At 39.6% G+C, this 22693-nt stretch overlaps 1 protein-coding gene across 2 annotated transcripts; it reads right to left on the bottom strand.

Annotated features, from left to right (window-relative positions):
• Window positions 1-89: 89 nt before the first annotated feature.
• Window positions 90-22085, bottom strand: ctcf (CCCTC-binding factor (zinc finger protein)). Of its 2 annotated transcripts, XM_026310748.2 has the most exons (18): window positions 21912-22085; window positions 17927-17957; window positions 17661-17813; window positions 17128-17308; window positions 16907-17052; window positions 16118-16237; window positions 15752-15931; window positions 12730-12936; window positions 12433-12595; window positions 11938-12108; window positions 11665-11798; window positions 11369-11489; window positions 10346-10495; window positions 10099-10259; window positions 9017-9199; window positions 8773-8905; window positions 4097-4342; window positions 90-2935 (listed from the first exon to the last, which is right to left on the bottom strand). In XM_026310748.2, the coding sequence occupies exons 3-18, from the start codon at window positions 17688-17690 to the stop codon at window positions 2688-2690; spliced, it is 2574 nt and encodes an 857-aa protein (XP_026166533.1). In that variant the 5' UTR covers window positions 17691-17813; window positions 17927-17957; window positions 21912-22085; the 3' UTR covers window positions 90-2687. The 2 variants fall into 2 exon arrangements, with proteins under 2 accessions (XP_026166533.1, XP_026166534.1); XM_026310749.2 differs by lacking the exon at window positions 17661-17813.
• Window positions 22086-22693: the final 608 nt, after the last annotated feature.

The following is a 22693-nucleotide window of genomic DNA, read 5'->3' on the forward strand; positions in this document are numbered from 1 at the left end:
TCTGAAGTAGCCTTTAACCACCAGGGGGTACTAAATATCACCCATATATACATCAGTCATAAAATCAACAGAATCATACAGCAGCCATGACCCATTAGAATTATTTTATTTTTCATCAGCTGTACAGTGTCAGAGTTTCAAAAATGACATGACAAAAGCTTCCTCATGTCCCAATACGAACAAACAACGTACAAAAAGCAATGCTGTAGCCGTAAGAATCATCAACAGGCGCCCTCAGTCCAGCTGCCTGCAGAACATTAACATGGTAGTTTGACAACACTTACTTTTATGTTTCGTAGAATGTGATCTCAGACCACAGCAATATAGTCACAGAACTAATGATTATTACAGTATCTTGAAGTTACAATGTCAATTTGATGTAAGAACACTGATTAAGCTTTCTGTGATTAATTTCTTCTGACCGCTGGGCGTTCTATCAATGTTACGTTACAGTGGAGATTACTTCATCCAACAATAACAGGTCTTGTCAAGCTACTTCAGATCTTAGCCCTAGTCTAAGGATGAACATTTTAAGAATGAAAAACAAACTTTATGATTTGAACCATAAAGAATCTTCTATAACTTTGCTTTACACAACAGATCTGCATTAAAGATACCAAATGGCTAACAGGGCCTTACCCCAGGGCTGAAGATGCTGTGGAACAGGCCTTTTGGTTACCTAAATAAAACACAAAGATTCTGAGAACTGCCAATCTCTCAACTGTAATACAACCTCTCAAAAGGACAGCTGTTTTGCTGTTAACATTCTAGATGTGTGTCAAACAGTTCCTTTACTGATGAAACTATCGTCAAACCTTTCGAACAAGCAGAGCAGAATGAGCCAAAACTTCTGACATACTGAGAAACTGAACCAAACAAGCTGCAGAGAAGCCCAGCTAGAAAATGGCCAGAAATGAAAACAGTCTGAATGTAGATACAAAAAAAAAAAAAAAAAAAAAAAAAAAAAGACAATACAAAATATATAAGAGGTTCAGATTTGTTCAGTCGAGTTTGGTTGGTTGGTTTGGAGGTGCTCAAACAGAAAATAACCACCATGATAGAGATCATTTTGCAAATCAGTTTCACGAGCCCAGAAGATGGAGTACCAAGTATGGTACTAACATATTTACCATGTAAATCAAAACCTTCATGCCCCTCTTAACCACATCTCCAAATCAGCTATATAAACACATTAAAAACATTCACAAGAAATCAAAAAGCTGAGTTTTTAATTTGTGGATTTACATGCAAACCAACTGCCACAATTGGTTATTACTGGTTATTACAGGGGGTTGTCTGAGTGACACACTGATTCACAATCTAGTCTTTGATGCCTTCCAAACACAATAAAAGCTGGTACATGAACACATTCAAAGGGAGAATGACCAGCTGACATTACCTTACAAACCAGTATTTTGATTTGTTACTGATAGTTACTTGAAGGGATATTATTCAAATAAACAGACATAATTCCATGTTTTATGAAAGCTTTTGGAATGTTCAAAAATTATGGCACAAATATTTTAATGAATGGGATTATCTGTATTTTCTCCAATCATTGGGGACCATTCAGTTTATGCAATGGCCGAGTACCTTTTTCAGACAGGAGGCAGAACATGTAACTATTAAAACAAGTATCTTGTATCCATGATGGGTAGGACACATAGAAAAGAGTCCAAAATTTAGGAATCCAATTTAGCAGCTAACCCATGTGTTTAATATACATAAACTAAGTTTCTGTTAAAACAAGTCTGGGTGCTGGTAGTGTGAATGTCAAACAAATGAACTACATAGCTCAAAAACAGTTGTCAGTCAGCTGTAGCTGACTTCAGTTGAACTGAACATGACTGCCTCTGCATATATGCTCATGTGTAAAGATAAATTCTTTTGTTAACATCCTCCTCAAACAGCCAACTAACAAAACCACAACATGGACCATGTGTTCAGACAGGCCAAGGAGCAAAAAATCATACTTGGGGGGGAAAAATATTGTATAAATAAAGCACTGGTATATCAAAGGCAAGCTGAAGTACCATATACTACACCATTAGCAAAACCTACATTTATATCTATATATACATAAAGGCTTGGAATTTGCAAACTCGGGATAGTAGAAAGGTATGGCAAATAGGACAGCAGAAAAACAAAGTTAAAAGTGAAGCTAGATCACATCTTTCATAACATCTTCTGTTGGTAGAGCAATTTAGAGAGGAGTAAGTCTGACTGAACATTAACTGCAAATTATGTGGGTAGGGACTGACAGGATGTGGCTTTGGGTAGAAACAAATAGCAAAATACAAAATGATTCATTCAGAAGACATTCAAACTGAAATAAACATTTAAGAGCAGAGAGCAGATTGTCATTACCTTAGACAATATCTGTATGATGTATAGGAATGACATACATATGCGTAGTGGGATCTGGTATTTTATGTGTGTGTGACCCACAAACATCAATATGTAGAGTGATACACATAGATGGGGAGTTAACGTTTTAAGTATTTACATGCAGTCTCCCTTCTTTGTGCATGGCTGTTTTTGCTGTCACCATTTTGCAGGAGGGAAATGTCTACCATTAAAAGCATACACATATGGAACATAGGATAAAAGCCAAAGATGTGGAAATATTAATGTGTTTCTGCCAATTTTAGACATAGTCCGGCTACATGTGTGGCTGCGTGTTGTGTTCACCGGTCCATCATACTGAGAATCATTTCTGGTGTCAGATCTCCGTTGGCAGCGACAGCTGATGTTTCCTCATTCACAGCCAGCTCAACAGTCTCCACCCCTTCCCCATCTAGCCCCACCCCCTCCACAGTCAGGGCCACCCCCTGTTCCAGAGGCGTTGCTGCAGCAATGTCGCCTTCCTCCTTCTTCACTATGATGTTCTCCACTGCTCCAGTGCTCTCGTCCTCCACCTGAATGATCGCAGTAGCTACAAAGCACCAAAGACATTCTAATGCTGATATGCTTTCCAACATGCACCTGAACATTGCTAGACATTACCCTGGTGAGCTGTATGTAAAAAGGCAATGGTCTGAGAAACATGGACCTGACTGTACCCACTTTCTTTGGCTTATTAAAAGTATGCTGTGTCTCCAAGACTGAAATCATCCGGATTATCTCCTGATGTGAGACCACGTTTTCATTCGGACAGTCTTAGAGTTGTTAAAACAACACTGGATATGATTCTCATTACATTGTCTGGAGTTTATATGTAAAAACAGAAACATTTAATCCATATCAAACCTGCATTCAGAGTTATGAGAACAGCAGTGTGTGTGTGTGTGTGTGTGTCAGCAGGAGAGAGTAGCAGTTAAAATACAGTGGTGTGAAAAAGTGTTGGCCCTCTTCCTGATTTCTTAGTTTGTTGCATGTTTGTCACACTTTAACGTTTCAGATCATCAAACAAATTTAAATATTAGTCAAAGATAACACAAGTAAACACATCATGCAGTTTTTAAATGAAGGTTTTTATTATTAAGGGAAAACAAAATCCAAAACTACATAGTCCTGTGGCCCTATTTAAATTTGTTTGATGATCTGAAGCAAAGTGTGACAAACATGCAAAAAAAGAAGAAATCACACCACTGTACATAGGTCTGTCCTCCATTAAGCTATAGCTGTCTTTAGAAATTCATTAAATGCGCCAGGGGAAAAATATAGACATGAAGCTTAAAAAAAAAAAAAAAACCCGCAGAGGTTAAGGGTGATATGGGTCTCATCTCCATGTCTTGGAGTCAGTATGGATTGAACCGTAAAGATTGTACTGGATGATTGTCTGACCACATAACAGAAAAACTAGAAGAAGGATCCACCGCTATCAAAATGACAATGTAAAAATTGCTTAACTGTGGAAAAAGGCAAATTTGCTCTTTTTTTGTTTTCAGAATACATAAAAGTGGTTGGGAACTTTAAAACAACCTACACATTATCCAAACCCACAGATGCCAATAATATTATAGTGTTCACCGCTATTGAATGCACAAATGGATTAATGTTACAGCAAAAAGATTGTGATTGTGTGATTACTGTCTACACTTTTACATTACATTACCTATTACATGTCACCGCTCCATCTCAACAGTGTACTCACCAGAACCAGTTGTCTTGGGAGCCACTCTGGCTGACCTGCTGGATGTTGAAGGCTTGGGAGTGTTCTTTGGTGGTCGACCTCGCTTCCTCTTAACCGGTGGCTCATCAGGGGCTGGTACAGGAATGGAGGCAGGGGCCTGTTCCAGTTCCATGCTTTCTGGCTCCTCCTCTTCATGTAGTAGTGGTGATTCATCCTCACCCTCATCATCATCATCATCCTCTTCATGTGGTTCAGCATGATCCTCCTCTGAATGACAGCAACACAACGAATACAGTTGCAAGAAAAAACAATCGCTCTTTACAATTCTCTGGTTGTCTGTATAAAGTTGTCATGAAATGTGATCAGACATTCATGAAAGTCACAAATAACAAATACAATATTTCTAAGCTGTTAAAACACAAACCGTCATGATCTTTCAAGTCTGTATTTAACACACCCAGTAAACATACAAACAGTAAAATAATCAATGGCAACATTAGGCTTCTGATGTCATTAAACATCAATTTATGGCCAAAAGTCAATGAAATGCTCATATTATTTGCTTTTATTTTAAAAGAATGTCATGAAAGTGATATTTTGAAAGTGAAGTGAGCTACAGGACACGTGTGACTTTGAACGACATTATGATCTTTCATTGTGAATCATCATAATATTGAGATGTGAAAGGAACCTCCTAAATAATATTAGGCTTTTATTGTCTGACTATGTTCCAATGGTAAAAGACAAGACAGCTGAAAGTAGAAGTGGCCTCCATTGGTCCTTAAAACAATGTGGAAGAAGCCAAAACCATTAGAACATATATTATGGTTTCACTTTGAAACAATGTAATACAAAAGCTTTTATTTTGAAAGTGCGTCATGCTGCAGAGCACTTATGTGACCTTGTATTGAAATCTGTACTTTAATTTTGAATATGGTTAGACTTCCTGCTTCTGAAGAGTGCAGATGCTTTTCTGCTTGCTCCTGCTTGTCAGCTTTACTTTGCTTTTATTCCTTTTTTACCCACTGATTTTACAATAAATTTTTTAACTTGTTTAACATTTTTTAATTTGTTTTTACTCTCTTTTAACCGGACTTGAGATTTTAACAACTAATCTGGCCTATTGAGTGACTACAGCCACAGATCGCTTATTTTTTAACATGTCTGGGAAAGAAAACACAAGTAATTTATTGTGCCAAAACTTCACGATATGTCTTCAGGAAATCAGTGTGCTACGATTTCACGGGACCTACAGTTGTTCAAAAAAGACATAATGATAACACCAGGACACTGTTTATAGAGATGATTAGGTTTGAAAATATCGCATTTTCTCATGTTGAAGATATTAATTCATATACTTGGAGTGTTCTAAATATGGATGTGATTGCTCCTATCAAGGATAAAGTGATCAGGAACAGGCAAAAGTGGAGAAACCGTGGAGAAATGATGACTCAGTCAGGGCACAGAAAAAGAAGTGCAGGAAGGCCGAACCAAAGTGGTGTAAATCAAAGCTCCAAGTTCATTATGATATTTATAAACAAATGTGTGTGTTCAATGAAGCTTTGTGTGTAAAAAGAGAAATGTATTTTTCTGAAATCATCAACAACAGCAGTAACAACTCAGAGGTCCTGTTTGCTACAGTGAATAGATTAACAAACCCTAAATACAATGTGATCACATTATGTTTTATAAGGTCCAGAGTATTAAACATGCAATAAACTGCACAAGACAGATAACCACTTCGCCATCCAGGATACACTTGTTAAAACTGACCTACTTTACACCTGTCAATGACAAAACAGTTGAAGGGATCATCTTCAGTCTGAGTTCATCCACCTGCTGCCTTGATGTTTTACCCAATAGATTTCTAAAATCAGTACTAAGTAGTTTGTTACAACTCACTCATTTAGTTAATGACTCTGGAACATTTCCGAAGAGCCTTGAAAATCGCTGTCATCAAGCCTCTCCCTAAAGAAGAGTAATCTTGATGCCACAGTACTGAACAACTATTGGCTCATATCAAAACTACCATTTTTAGGTAAAGTTGTTTACCAACAACTTACTGACTTTCTCCTGCTAATCAACTGCTTTGATGAGTTTCAGTCAGGTTTTAGGCCCCAATCACAACACTGAGACTGCACTCATCAAGGTGACAAATGACATTCGTCTGAGTCTTGCAGAGTCTCTGTCTTAGTATTGTTGGATATGAGTGCTGGTCCACTTTGACACATGTGATCATGTGATCCACTTACAAAGTGAAAAGTAAAAGTGACTTTGTGGCCAAGTATGGTGACCCATACTCGGAATTTGTGCTCTGCATTTAACCCACCCAAAGTCCACACACACACCCGGTGGCGCCCGGGGAGCAGTTGGGGGATTGGTGCCTTGCTCAAGGGTCTCACCACAGTCACGGTACTGAAGAGAGCACTGGCTATTCACCCACTCCACCAATTCCTGCTGGTCCTGAGAGGACAGGAACTTTCAGGTTACAAGTCTGACTCCCTATCCATTAGGCCACGACTGCTAGAGGCATCTCTGGTATTGTTCTCAAGCACTGCCTATGTATTGCCCTTAAATGGTTCAAGTCCTATCTTGAAGACAGGAACTGCTTTGTTGAAATTGGTAACTATCTCAGTCCAAATAGCCTTGACATGTAGAGCGCCCCAGTGGTCCATCTTTTGTTCAGTCTTTACATGTTTCCTTTAGGCCAGTTAGTATGCCGCCATAATTGTGTGATATCCATGTGTAACCACACCTACAGAACATCATTGTCAGACTATGGTGTGATATAAAAGCTCTGCTGCTGTTTATGTTCTTCCCGCTTGTAGTTAATCTCTATATAACTATGAAGTTTTACTGATTTTCATTTAAGTTTTTACTGAACTATTCTGACTGACTGATTAATTATCAAGTTTGGCATGTGTTTAAACTGTGCTGAGTGGAAAAAGAAATTATGTTCCCATCTTAGAAAAACGGTCTTAAAACAGACTTGACTTAAAAAATAGGGTAATCTCTTGATTCACAGAGATTAGTGAGACTGCCCATCACAGTCAGGAGACGGAACCAAATATGGAGCACTTCCTGGAACAATCACATCGTATTATGCACAATGAAGGATGGATCCCCCTGCCCAGCGCAGCAAGACACAAAAACACATTACAGAGACAGACATACCAAAACTGAGAAAAAGAACAGAGAGGAGAAAAACGAACAACAGAACTGAGACTTGAAGCAGATTTGAGAATGAACACCTGAAAGTGAACTCTGGGGAACCCCGAAGAGAACAGAAATGGACAAAGTTCCAGACAGATTCAGAGAAAGTTAAGAGATATCAGACTCTCAAGATCCTCTTGCTCTGAGGAGAAAGACTCTCAGAAAGAGAGCTACAGGAGAACCATGAAGTAGAGATTGTTTTACTGCCCAGCAGAGGAGAAACAAAGACATTCTCCCTGTGTATAGCTGTCCTCCAGCTGACCATCTCACATCAACCAAATCCATGAGACGACCCTGCAGTGGCCAGAAGGAGAGAGAGAGAAAGACAGTGAATGGACCCAGGCCCGAAGCCCAAGACTCCGGGGAACATCTACTCTCTCCTACTCCCGCTGGCAGACTGCAGTCGGACCAGCCCACAGACGAACGGACCGAGCCTCAGTAAAACGAGGACAAGCAAGTAACCTGTGGCTGTGCTGGTTCTCTCACACTAATCTCAGTTGGTCTCGATAATTACTAGAGCGTCCTCCTAAACTATGTTTAGACCTCAGACTCCTACACAGAACATAAATTAATCTCAAGATTTCTTTTCCACACTGCAAACAACCTACAGTTAGACTGTCATGTTTTATTCGTTAATTCAGCTAATTTCTCTGCCCAGTTCTCCCTCCTGTGTAAATATTGTAAGATATATGACAGCATGGCCCAATAACAACTCTTTGGGGCCATATGATGGGGCAATCTAGTCAGGGACCTTCCATAGGAAGGCGTACCCATTTCTTGGCACATTCTGTTGTGTTTTTTAGAAACTGTTAAGCTTATGTGATAAAACTTAGCAAGATGGATGCAGTATTATTTACACATGGAACAATGTATGTTATTTTGATTCATTTGTTTTGTAGTTTTGGTGCTTGCTGTTTTCAAATCCTGTTCTTGTTTTGGTTCGGACCTTTCGCCTGAGAAAATTTTAGCAACTGCTATTTATACATTTGAATATATTTTATATTATTTGTTTTACGGAGAATTCATTGTTTTGTTCAGTAAATTCAACATATTTCTAAAGTCAATGAGTAATCATGTAAAACAATCGTGATTTCAATAATGACCAAAATAATCGCGATTATCATTGTTTTCATAATTGAGCAGCCCTACCCCCACCCCTGTTAAAGGGTTAAGGGAGGGGTTTTCCAGTTTTTCCACTTGCTTCGTTGTGTATCTTAGGGAGCCCATACAGACAGGAACACAAGTGACAAAGCAAAACTCGAGATCCACAGAGGAAAAACCTGGTCACTCCTTATGTAGTGGGTGTTAAAGACATGAAAGACCATGAAAGACTATGTTATTGGCTTAGACATATTGTGTTTCTTGATATTGGTGACTTTGGTTAGGATCAATGACATTTTTTGACCAATCTATGCAGTAACTTTTCTTGCACTGTAATCAGAGCTGAAAAAAGTGTGCCAATGCATACAACATAAAATTCTCACCACTATCATCTTCATCTCTCCTGCTTCTCATCTTCCTTTTTCTTCCTCTCCTTCCTTTCTTTGGGGTTGGGGCTCCATTCTCAGCATCCTCCACCTCACCGCTGCAGTTCTCAGCATGGCGTGCCATGGTGTTCTGTACAAGGGCACATGGTCTGTTGACTTGTATATTCCAACATAGTTTAATCCCCAGCTGGAACCCATAAAAATTCATTTGAATCAAATCTAGAAATTGAAGTGTCCATACCCTGCGAGTAAATGTCTTGCTACACTTAGGGCATACGAAGGCAGTGGGGACAAAGTTGGGATCATGGTAGCGTTTAAAGTGCATGTCTAGCAGTTGCTTCTGTCTGAAGGTCTTCTCACACTGGCTGCAGGCGTATGGTTTTTCTCCAGTGTGGGTTCGACGATGCATCACCATGTGTCGTTCCTTTGAACCAGAACACGGGATACAACATTTATATCCTGTATACATCCATTCAAATTAAGATTTTTTCAAGGCCCAATGAATGTTCTGTCTATGCACTAATTGTACATAATCAGACATTACAGACTTTAATCACCCAAACAAAACATTTTCATTGTCAAATTAGTTGTTGGGCTCATAACAATACCTACCTGTTTTCTTAAAACTAATTTGTATTAATGTAAAACTGTAACACAAAACTGTGTGAGAGAGAATAATAATTTACACTACCAACACCACCTATGATCAGGGCTGCAACAAATTACTATTTTATTAATCATTCTATTGATTTTGTTTGTGATTAATTGGATTTTTACTAAAGAATATAGGGAGGTCTTTAACATTTTGTCAACATATTAACTTCAAATAAGTACACGTAATGTAAAAACATGAAAAAGAACTCAAACTATTGAGACATTTAAACAGATCTTAAATCTCATTATATAAAAAAAGAACTTTACTATAATTTCACATTGAAAGCAAAAGTGAGTGACACATTAACCCAAATGAAGTAACATATTTTCTGACACGCACTGCATGAAAGAAGACTTTAGACTTTTTTCTTCTTCTTCTTCTTTTTTTTTTTGCAAAAAACTCCAGGCAGTGTCATTGTGTGAGCAAGAGGCAGACCACCAAGTCTTACTGATTTTATCAATTAGTTGTTGCAGCCCTAAATAAAGTATTATATAATATACAAACTCAGTAATGATACTGGTCCCTTGTCCTCATCTGAAGTTACAGGGCATACTGTACATTTAAAATCACATTTTAATAACACTGTGATTATACTGATGTTTTGGGTCACTGTAACATATATATTGGTAACTATACTTATTGTTACGAAAAGGTATTTGTGAACAAACCTGGCGGCAGCAGTAGTCACACATGTCGCATTTGAACCTCTTCTCATTTTTATGCGACTTTTGGTGCTGGATCAGTGCATAACGTTCGTGAAAAACGGCATCACAGTAACGACACTTCTTCCCAGTTTCAATAAATGAGTGCTGCTTACGAAGATGGACTCCTGGAAATACACGTATATAACAAGTAAAAACAAGTCAGGGGAACATGGAAAAGTAAACGGTGAGTGTGTATTTGTGTTTGTGTTACCCAAATCGCTCTTGCGTGCAATAACTGTGTCACAGTGTGGACAGTGGAATTTGGCCACATTTTCTGTATGTTTCTGCAGAATGTGCATCTTCATGGTTCCACTCTGGGTGAATCGGGCATGGCAGATATAGCACTCGTAAGGTTTCTCTCCTGCAAAGAGGATTTCACATTTACACAAGTATATCACTGTTGTTAATGCTTACATGTTTCTCATTTAATTGAAGTCTTAATTAATTTTACTAATTTAAGATAGCAACAGAGTGGGAGGCATGAAACTCATACCCCTTTTCTGCTGAGGCAGTTCCAGGGCTGATTCGGTGCTAGTGCTTAAATTTAACCAGTTCTGTGTGTTTCGACAGCCAAAAGAACTAACTGGCTTGTCTAGAAGTAAGAACCACTCAGGACCTGGGGGCAGGATTATTGCAACCAACAAGAGCTCTATCCAAATATGGTAAAGCATAAATAGTGGGTTTACTAATATTTATTTCAAACTAATATTTTTTAAATTGTTTTCAGAAAAAAAAAAACATTAAATTGCTGGTCTGTGAGTGTGGGGTCTATTTGTGACGCTGTCCTGTGGCAGTGTACTTACTAATGTTAGCATTAAGACCTACACATCGTGCTCACTGCTCAGTCAGCCTGTATGCCACACACTTGCTGGTATCACACTGGAGAAATAGAGCATTATTTATAGCTATTCTAATAAAAGTGCTGTCCTGATATTTTAACTTAGAAGAAGCAGATGTATACAGTAACATAATTACGTGGGTCTTAGTGGCTCTCTAGCCAATCAAAAAGCAAACTTTTGCAAATGATAGTTTGCAAATTGAACCAGCTCTGAACTTAGTTTGTGTTGGTCGAAAAGGGATGACAATGAATACATTATCAAAAAAGAAAAAAAAAAAGAAACAATATTGAATCCACTGCTATAGCCTAATGCTATATATAACAAACATAATTTTGCAAATGCTTGTAGTTGACAATTGTCCTGTTTTACACCTGTATGTAGAAAAGTAATTTTACCTGAGTGTGTCCTCATGTGTCTCTTCAGCTTGTATGTGTCTCTGCTAGCGTAGCTGCAAAGACTGCACTGGAATGGACGCTCACCGGTGTGGGAACGAATGTGACGCTTTAGTTTGCTCACCTACACAACGTCCACATACATAAATTCAAATTGGAGAACATTAACAACATAAGAGGAAAACAATGCATCTACCATCACATAGGCTCTGCAAGTAGTAACTCCCCTGGATTGTTGGTGTGTGCAACTGTAAAACATTTATGAATTTCAAGAACAAAATGACAGAAGCTTGTCTTACCTCCACACTGGCATAGTCACACATGGAACATTTGAAGGGTTTCTCATGTGTGTGTTTGTAGCGACGATGACGAACCAGCTCTCCACTAGTCACAAAAGCCATATCACAGTCTGTGCACTTGTGTGGACGAGTTCCTACATAAATTAAATCCAGTTTGTAAGCAATCCTTACATGGCTTAAATGAAAAAAAAAAATTATTCTGTGCCCCCCTCAAAGTACTACTACTATTTTGGTCTTTTTTGAGTCTAAAATGAATATGAAGATGGTATATACCTGTATGTGTATTGAGATGATTCCTTAGCAGAGTGACCGTCCTGAAGGCTCTACCACACAGGTGACATTTGTGAGGTCTCTCGTCAGTGTGGCTCTTCATGTGCCTGTCCAGGTTGGACCGTCGAGGGCATGTGTAGCTACACAGCTCACACTGAAATGTCTTTTTCACTCCTAACACACAACATTCATTCATTCAGTGCATCACAACCCCACAGGTGCCGTGTCAGTGCAAAGAAATGACATACTAAACATCTGATGCATAACTAAACACTGAAGTCTTTGTACATGTAAATATAAACTTCAAAAACGAATTATTCTTTTCTTAAATTGCCTTAAATTCAATTTAAAAAAAAAAAAAGTTTCACTTAGTCGATAAGCAGATAAGCAAACTTTGCTCTTCTGTTTAGACCCTCACCTAATACAAAAAACCAAATCAAACTTCACAACCACATCATTGTCATCAAGCTCTCAATCCAGGGGATAGAAGTATCTAACCTTTCTTTTTGATCTTGGTGGGTTTGGGTGGTTTCATGTTGCCCACCACTTTCTCAGCATTGACCTCAGACAGAAGGCCCTCCTGCTGTTCCTCTTCAAAATCATAAACACTAACATCCATGTCTTTATCTCCTTCTGCGTAACGCAGACGACTCTTTTTACCCTGAATAAACAGCAAGGGATCAGACCTCATCATCAGCTGATGACAATTTAAAAACCACTCAGTAAGATTATTTAATTACACAGAAGATTATTGCATCCCCCAAACAGAGAGATTCACACCACACAATATCTTACCTTTTTAATCTTCCTCACTGAACCAGATGGAGGCTGATAGTCTGGGTCTTTAGCCCAGGTTGGGTCATCATTTGGAGGCTGAAGGGGCTCAATCTCCCCTTCTTCCAGCAGTTGGTTCCCCACCTCCTCATCTTCCTCCTGAGCCTCTCCTCCTTCTTCCTCCTGTTCCACTGTCTCCACCTCACCATTAGCGCCAACCTTAACTACCTATACATAAAATGCAATACTTCTTTAGTCAGTCACTTTTTAAATAGCTCTACAAACAATATTATCATTCATATTAAAATTATTTTATTTCTCGAACTACCATAAATAATTTACTGCGTGTTACCAATTGAGTGAGGATCACAGTGACCTGTTGTAATTTATATTTGTCATTTAATCTGTGCGAACAGTGACAAATTATGTCTGTATGCTCTAATCATCACACTTTTGGAATGTGTGTTTCTCTTAAGTTATCTCCGCTCCTGTCTTGTTTTGAATCCCAAAGGTTTTCTGTAGTTTTTTCGCAGCCACTCCCACCCCCATGTCTTCTGCTTCAAACTCCCTTTCGAATTTAAACACTGCAATTCATATCTAGAGGTTGAGTCATGGCAACTGGACTTCTGGGTTTTAGGTTGAAACATTTCACTACTCATCCGAGTAGTGGCTCAGACATAACGTGTCTTCAATCTACCAGGCAGCCCTTTCATCTGCTCCCAGGAAATTAAACAACACATTAAATGCCTTCCAGGGAGGACACACTCTGCAGCCAGCTGGTGAATCAGAGGGGTCACAAGAGTCTACCATTAGATCCTAACGACGCTCACCTGAGCTCACTTCTTTTGTTTACGAGCCTATTGAGGCCAGGCGTGAAGTGAAACCAACTCAGCAGTGTCGGTCTAACAACTCTCACCCAATTTACATAGCTCACCTAACGAGCCTATCGGGGCTGGGCGTGGAGTGAAAGATAAATTGGAGTTTCCATACCAGCTTTCTCTTAGACTGATGAAGCTACTTAGATGACTAGTGAAACATTTCAACCTAAAAACTAGAAGTCCAATCGCCATGACTCAACCTCTAGATTACTTCACCTGGACGACTGAGAATCTCCACAGACACCACAATTCATACAAAACTGCAACTTCTTACTAAACAAAACAAAGTACAGTTATCAGTCATCTGATGGAGCAACGTGCAATGTTTATATCTTGACTGACGAGGGGGAGCACAGACTGTACAATAATGTGAAAACCCTCTGGGAATGTAGTAGGGTTTCATGCTAATAGCTAACAGTTCAATGTCCTTTGTGCAGAGCTGTTCTTTAATTCTGATGTGCACTGGGTTATACCACATAGCGCTCACGAACACTGACAACAGGGGGACTGAGGAAAGAAAGAACAAGAAAGAAGGGAGTCTTTAGTTCTTTAGGGTCTTTCTTAGATTAGCTGTTGCAGGCCTAAATTATTCTTCATTTGTCATTGTTAAAAAAAAAAAACTTTCAAAAACAACATATACAGAGCTGCTGTAACTGTCATCACACAATCACCATTCTAAAAGTGTGTAATCTGAGTTAATTTAACTAGGTAAAATTGTCTAGAGATTGTTAAATAAAAAAAGGAAATAAAATCTGTCACGCACTGTACAGTGCCATTTAGGATTGTTCCCTATCGTTGAACACTGCTAGGGATACTGACAATTGTGTGTGCATCCTGACCTTAAACTTGTCAGCTCTGCCTTGGAAACTTGAAAACAAGGAGTAATGGCATAGAGAGAGAAGTGCGACTTCATTTCAGGAAGAAATATGACAACAGTGTAAACTAAATAATTTCAACATTCAACATTATCCTGGCAAGCTGTATGTAAAAAAGCAACTGTCAGAGGAATACGGACTGAATATTAGCCAGACGTTGCTCCTAAGAGCTCTAGTTATTTACTTTTTACTATTGACTACTTTATTCTCTCTGCCATACCAAAAAAGAATCATGGAGTTTCTTGGCCACACACAAAGCAAACTTAGTGCATAGAAACAGTCCACCCATGTGTCCACCAATAATTTCAGCTGGGATGGAGTCAAATCCCCAGCCTCAATCAATGTTTGGGCCCACCCCTTGTGTGAGCTCTGTTGTGTCTCCTACTGTGGCTGCATGTAAGAACAAACTCTGGATGGGATTCTCACGACATTGTAGGGAGCTTTATAGGTGAAAACAAACATTTAATCCACACTGACTCCGACTTTCACTCATCAGAACAGTAGTGGGCGTGTCTGTGGCACTTTCACCGACATCTTCACAAACAGAGGCTTCAATAAACTAAATGGGTCAGATGAAATACAGACATGATTAAGTGTGACATAGGTTTCATGCCTGTGTCTTTGAAGTCGGTCTCCACAGTGAGATGCACAATTGGTGTGAGAACTGTAAACAATTTACAATTTACAAAGACTTATTTTGTCATCATTGTCACCCAGTGCTTCTGAGTACCATAAACTTGTACAAACTAGTGAACAGTCCTCTCAACCTATCTTGCCATGGTTGCCAGTGCGCTTCCTCGAGTGGCAACTATCACCATCTAGTCTTTGCAGCGAAGGAGGGGGGCGCAACTCAAGCAGTTCTCATGATCGGGTCAGCTGTTCCTACAGAGTTTCTTCAACAAAACTTATTGATGATTACTCTTATTCACTGCATTCCAGGTAGTCTTTTGCATTCATTGCATGTTCATTGTATATTTTGAAATCACAATGACAATGAAAATATGATTTATCAGTCAGAACTAGTTACAGTAAGATCAGGAAACATTCTCGCATCATGTAGATTCTCAGTCAGTATGAGTCTGACAATAGGAGAATATGTAACATCCCAGTCAAACATCTGTGTACATGCAGAATACAAAATTTACAATTCAAAAAACATCCCCAGGTGTAAATGCAAGTATGTCTGTGTCAAAACAAAGTACAAATCAGGGACCAGACAGGATCATCTAGTGCGCTTTCCAGCAATTTAAAATAGTTAAAGCCCTAGCAATAATCATATCTGCTGTGTACCTGAAAGCCTTCGGGAAGTGGCAGTGTGTGACAGATGACCGGATCTCCATCCTTTGGCATAGAAGCGGTGTCTGCAAAAGTGCTTTGCTGCAGGGCCTCCACAGTGGTGGCAGTAACTGGCACCTGGACCAGCTGAAGCTCGCCCAAGCCCAATGCCGCCTGCTCTTCCATGTTTACCACCTGCGGACAAAGAGAACCCAAACTACAACACACAAGTTCAAGCAATCCATTCAAGACTTGACAGTGAACACAAGACATCTGAGTGGAAAACCTACAGATATCTTCTGAATTCAGCTTACAAAAGGAAAATAAAATGAAATAAGTGAAGAATGCTATGATAACATTTGGCTCCAGAAGATTACCTACCTGTAGTGTGATAATTTGAGTCTGGTCCACTGTTGTTACAGTTGCTTGGTGAGCAGCACCCGCTACACCTCCAACAACACCTACTGTTGCTGACGATCCCCCAACTGCAGTGTCTATCACCTGCAAATAAACTTAATTTAAATGGGCTGTTGTGTGACATGATGTGTAATGTTGAGCAAAGCAACACACTATTGGGGCTTTTCCACTAGCACTACTCGGCTCTACTCGACTTGGTTTTTGGGTTTCCCACTGGGGGACAGAAGCTGGTTCCACGTACTTTTTTAGTACCTCCTTGGCTGAGGTCCCAGGTGCACCGAGCCGATACAAAAATGTCACATCAACAGATTGCGGGCCACTGATTGGCCAGGGAGTGACATCACTGAAGGAGTTGTGAGTCTGATGTCCAACCGCATCCAAAGCAGAATTCAAACCCACCATTTTAAAAAACCAGCAACAGCAACCATTTGTTTTTCCATTTTCGTAATTTTTTTGCAAGGCAAACACTACTTGCAAAACAACACCATGGTCCTATGAGCAGGTGCATATGCATGTGTTTGTGTCGCATATAAAGGATGTCACGGTAGTTTCGCACCGCCATGCTATGCCAAGCCCACCCACATTGTGGTGGTATGCAATTGTAATGGAAAATTACCAAAACCAAATTGAGTCAAGTAGAGCTAGAGCATCAGAAAAGTCACATATGGCAGGCGCCCCTCGTACTCGTGGTTACAGCTGATTTCATTTTTTTTTTTTAAAAAAACAGTTACAAGAACCATAACGTGGGTTTACCTCAGTCTTCATCTGCAACAGAGTGGGATCCAGTGAGTCCATAACCATCATTTCAACCCCTGCCCCGTCTTCCACACCAACTCCCACCCCGGCCTCCATCAGCTGCTGCTGGGCCTGAGTGGCTGCTACCATTCCATCCCCATGACCTGAAATACAATTTTGTTAGGGAATACCTAACAACATCCTCCATGGAATAATCTCATATACAATAAGTCAAGAACCTTGATCCAGGACAACTCCTGCTTGTCCTTCTACCACGCCCCCAGCCTCTGCAGCTTGCTGGAGAAGGTCAGCAACCATGGATTCCCGGCTGTGAACGGCCTGGATGGAGGGATAGTCTTTGGCAGGGACCTCCACCACCCCTACATCCTGTGTTGGCCCTCCGTCCATACTGGGTAAGAACTGAAATATTTAATTGTGGAAATATATATTATCCAGCAGTGTGTTACATTAGCTCCATTGCTCTGCTTTATAACACTGATGTCATTCACCATGGAAGAATATGTATATCTTCCATGCAACTGTAAACAGCTAACTGGCCTTCTTGCTGCAGGCTCTTTCATCACACAGGGCCGTATCAACACCTAATCTCCTGAGCTGACCTAGGCTGTGTCTTATTCCAAAATCATTCACTACTTACAGCTGGCCCACAAATTGTGTGAAACACTGTATCTGAGGAAATGTCTGCAGCCAGTGTGACATATTTAAGCATCGCACCACTGTAAGATTTTTGACACTAAACATGCAGTGTTACCTGGAACAGCAAGGTTAAATTGATTTTCATGATTTCTGTACACCTGGCTGCAGTCTGCAGTGTTGAGATAAAGGTGATCTCCCTTTTGTTTTGCTGCTGAAAGCCCTGAGCTTTGCTGAATCTACTGCCTGCTACCTGACTGTCCCTGCCAACCTGAGGGAGGTAAGAGACACATGTTACACAGCTGCACTTACACAAATAATGACTTTAACAGCCTATACTTCTTTGACAATGTTAAATATTCTGTCCAAGACACTTGCGCTCACCTGATGCTTCAGCCTGCTACCTGACTTCAACCTGCAAGAAAGAAGGGAAAATACATCATCACACACAGATACATTCACTACTGTCTTATTACTTACTACATCACTGTTGCCTGCACAGAGTATACTTTGGATGGACATCCAAGAATATTTGCCCACCCTTCTTTACGATCTGACAGAATGATGTGATGCAATCAATTAACTACTGAGGGTTCCCTCTCACTCTGCTGCCCATGTACCTGTTTATTTTGCTACCACGAGAGAGGTGTACTGACTAAATTCAACAGACACCAGCAGCCGTAAATAGAAGAAAAAAAAAAGTGTATTCTGGGATTCCATTATAAATGCGCTGCCAACACACAAGCTTTTGCACGGTGAAAAAGCTGTGCGACTATGTGAAAGATGCTACAGAGAGAGAGAAATGTGACATGTTACAACACAAGAAAGTATAATAGCTCCTTTTTTCATTGTTTAATCTGATTTGATCTGTGACTTTGGTAGTAGTTTCTATCTCTGTTAAATGAACTAGAAATTATGCTGTATTGTTAGCTAGAAGACTACATGTAACATCTCTTCAAGCTATGGCGGCCAGCAAGACAGACTAACTTTAGCCAATGCTAGACCGTTAATTTTCATTCAATTTACATATCAGATATGAATATTGAAAAAGATTTAAGAGGTGTGAGGAAGAGAGAAACACAGCATCAAAGGTCACACCATAAATAAATGCACAATGCTATGCCTTAATAATTGCAGTCAGTTATCTTAAGGTGAAATTACAGTAGGGTCAAGGCAGGCAAACAGAACAAATCAGGTTCGAAGCTTCATGTTTTGTTTTCCAGTTGGTCAGTAGTTACTAGCCCAGGAAAGTTAGTGAAAACGCTGAGGGAGACACGGCAGCAGCAGCATGTACCAGTGTGGTACATGCTGCATTGCAAGGACTGAGCCCAGACTAGCTCCCAATCCCACAGTTGCACTGGCTCTATTTTACTGAGCAGGTTTCAGGTTCTATTAAGGTTGGCAAATTACCTGAATTGATTTCTATCTCATCTGTCTTGGCCAAACCACGTTCAAGCTTTATTGTTTTGACATCTGTAAATGTTCCAGTGCACTGTAAATGTTCCTGTGCATTGTATGTTATTTTGCCCTGCCTTGGCTAATCTCTGAGGGACAAGACAGAAGCTCATTTCATGCAGCTACTGGCCAGTGAAAATGATGAATGGGCAGAAATATACTCAAACCTCTGCATTCTGTCTGCAACAGGGCTAGTCATCACTGTCTCCAGCTTTAACTCCCAAAGAAATTGTTTTTCAACCATGAACAGGGTAGGTGAAATTCAACTTTCTGCACTATATATATATACAGTATTTTAAATGAAATATCAAATATACTTAATTTAAACCAGTGTTTTTTGTGTGCTTGTCAAGTCAAAACTGACTTGAGGAACAGACTGAAAGGGGAGCACCTGGCTGTATGCCTGTGAATATCGATAAATGGAACAACTCAAGTGGCACAGACTTTGGAGTGCTTAAAAAAAAAAACTCTGGTAAAAACTCTGGAAAGAGAAAATGCTCTGACAAACAGTGCCATTTTTGTGCACCATGTTTTTTAAAATGCTTGTTATTCCTCACATATGATTAGATGGAAGGGAGGGTTGGTAGGGCAGATCTGTAAAATTAATAAAAACATCAAACAATTTCAAATATTGTTAAAAGTCACATTTTTGTCGTATGTAGTACCACTGTAATGACGACAGGTAATGTTGGCCCACTCCGCTATCTACTACAGCAAGTATATTTCAGACTTGTGAGAAACACTATACAAGCTTTCATGACAGCTCCTCTCCTCTCTTTTTATTCTATTAGCTCATCAGCTGAGAATGCCCCAGTTGTTTTAAGTATATCATTACAACCAAGAGATAGCAAGTGAAGTGGTAAACTGATTGACTCAACATATACATACAAGTGAGTGTTTTCAGTTTGATCTATGTGTCAATCCAGTTAAACTGATTGGTGAAAGGATTGTTCCTAATCTTTCAAAACACGCTACATTCATACAGTGCTTTATATCAAACCAGCCCACCTTTTGCACTTAGAAGGAGAATCATTTCAAGGCACATCTGTCAAGCTGACAAACAAATACATGCTCAAACAAGGGTCAATATGGTTTTCAGCTTGTAAAATGATGTCCAATCATTTGGAAGCCTGTAATTGTATATCACCCTTTGTAAACTTATAAAAGGAAGTGCATGAGAAATTCAAGTATGAAAAAGTGAAAAAACATACAATAGCATAAACATTTAGGTTACACAAAGAGTCACTGGAAAAAGAGCTGTTTATTTCAACAGCCGTAAAACCCATTGAAAGCAATTATATGCAACTCACAATGTAATGGTACTGGGGTTATAGGCTCACAACTACAATTAACAACCTCAAAAATATAGTATTGGGTCATTCTAAATCTCTAATTGGGTGTTCATAAAAGCTGTTTTTCACCCCAATGTTTTTTAATACTTTCTGATCTTTGGAGAAATTCACAAAACTGCTGATACAGTTTGCTCTCAATTTTATTTGAACATTTAAAACTAGTGTGTTGTTAAACAGTGACAAACATTTAAACTTGCTGCTCTGCTTCAGCCACAGCAGAATGACCAGTGTGTTAGTAAGGTGGCTATTTTCGTTTACAACCAAAGTACTTAATGATATATTGTTTATACTAGAGATGATGTCAAGAAGTCACTATATGGACACCTTTCTTTATATTGCTAAATATGCTGACGCGGGAGAGACTCTGGTATAAACGTTTGGCCTTCATGGATCCTTTGACTTAGGGCACATTTATCTGACAACATAATTATAACACTAAATGCCCAGTCTGTCAGTTGTAGCCGGTATAGCGGTATTTTTGCAGCTCTCCAAGCCGAGTCGTAGAGGGAGCTCTCTGCTATATCTTATATCTGTGGCTAAGAGGCTCTAGGTGGGCTCAGACTAAGACACAAGCGGGCGAAGTATACAAGAACTGCAAATTCCGATCATGACGCGGTGACAAAACAAGAATACAGGTGTAATACTCGATCATAGGACACTGTAGATTTTCGGACAATATCAATCGTGAATATGGTCTTAGAGAAGCAATGGCCGCTTGGATCACCGAAGATCGTTGAATTGTGAATGCTTCGCCATTCTCTTTGCCGCGCTGGCCTTAAGAGCTAGCTACAAATAGTTTCTGTGTGTTGTTCGTTAACGCTTCTTCGCTACCGAGGCAGCCAGCTAGCTAAACTGCCATTTTAGTAATTCAAGATGCGGCAACCAATAGCTCCGGCAAATAAAATACTAACACGGCCGTGTGCTCTGGTTACTCTGCTTTGCTGAGACGTAACGCTCACGTTACTAGCTAGGAGCTTGGACGGGGACAGGCCTTTGAGCCAAACGAACGTTAACGTCAGCTTTCAAGCCTTTATTGATTTGTTCAAATAAAGATGTTTAACGTTATGCAACGTTCTAAAAATCTAAGTAACATGTTGAGTAAACACAGTTAGCTAACGTTAGACAGGCTGCTTGGAGTCCTGTAGTAACATATGGGGCGTTGTTTGTTTTAAGCTAAGCGTAACGTTATATTATTGCAAACAAGCTAGCTATGGGCGAGCATTTACACCCGCCAGTTTCCATGTCGTCAAGGCTGTAAAGACGGGAAACAAAGAGAGGAGAAAATGGACGCCTTGGCCTAAACTCTCCAACCAAACCTATAAAGTATTTGTAACTCATCCTCGACGCCATTTTCACACATAGATACGACAAATAGTGAGCTGTATATACGTTTATTATAACTTCGGTCATTTAAGCGTATTTTGACGGGGTTTTCAATAACGATAGAGGGAGACAAACACTCTCCCACGAGCTCCCCGGACCCAGAGCCCCATCGTGACACCTAGAGGCCGATTAAAGATCCTGCAAACTCCCCCCTTATCAGAAAAGTAGTGATACTTTACCTGTTTTAGCGTGTTTCGCCTCCCTTTTAACTCGGCCGAAAGCACCAAGTGTCTGCTACAAAGTTTAACAGGCTGATAAGAAATACAATCTTCTTCGCAGTTTATTTTAATCCCTCTCCCGCTTTAGCAGAGTAGCCTCTGCCACAAAATGGCAGTTAGGAGCTCAGTGCGCCTGTGCGGCCGCTGGGGGGTGGTGTCGAAGCTGCTGCAGACACCCTGATTGGCCAGGAGGGGCGCCCCGTTAAATTACATTGAAGCCAGTTAATCACAATGTTGGAAATAAGGCTACTTTCAGGATCCTCGGAAATATGAACTTCACCTTCAGATAATAATACAAGTCTATATCGAAAAGGGTGACGAATAAAATGTTAAAAACAAATTATGTAAATTCAAGTAAAACAAAGATAACGTGAGTACATCTGTTTAATGCCACGTAAAATTATTAGATTTGCCGTATTTGGTTGATATTGTAGTATTTGCAATTGGCTAAAGAATCACCAGTCAGCATGCATATATGTTCATACATAGTGCAAAAACCCATAAGGACAAACGACACACAAATCTTTATTCAGTCCCTTTTAATAGTTTTATGTCACTTATGTCAACTCATGAAAGATATGACTTCAATCATGTCATATGTATATATATATATATATATATATATATAAATAAAAACCTATATATACATGTATACTGCAGATATATATCGGAAGTATAAATGATACCCATGCCTGGGAAAAACCTTAGGTACATTGGTAGAATGATCTTGAAGTGAATGTCAG

The sequence above is a fragment of the Mastacembelus armatus genome, chromosome 6, assembly GCF_900324485.2.
Source record: "Mastacembelus armatus chromosome 6, fMasArm1.2, whole genome shotgun sequence".
NCBI classification, from domain to species: domain Eukaryota; kingdom Metazoa; phylum Chordata; class Actinopteri; order Synbranchiformes; family Mastacembelidae; genus Mastacembelus; species Mastacembelus armatus.

Coding starts and splice junctions, on each gene's coding strand:
- ctcf (XM_026310748.2), bottom strand. CDS start 17,690: ATGAAAATCAATTTAACCTTGCTGTTCCAG. Junction 17,309..17,660: donor ATTTAACCTTGCTGTTCCAG/GTAACACTGCAT, acceptor TAAATATTTCAG/TTCTTACCCAGTATGGACGG. Junction 12,109..12,432: donor CACCAAGATCAAAAAGAAAG/GTTAGATACTTC, acceptor GTTGTGTGTTAG/GAGTGAAAAAGACATTTCAG.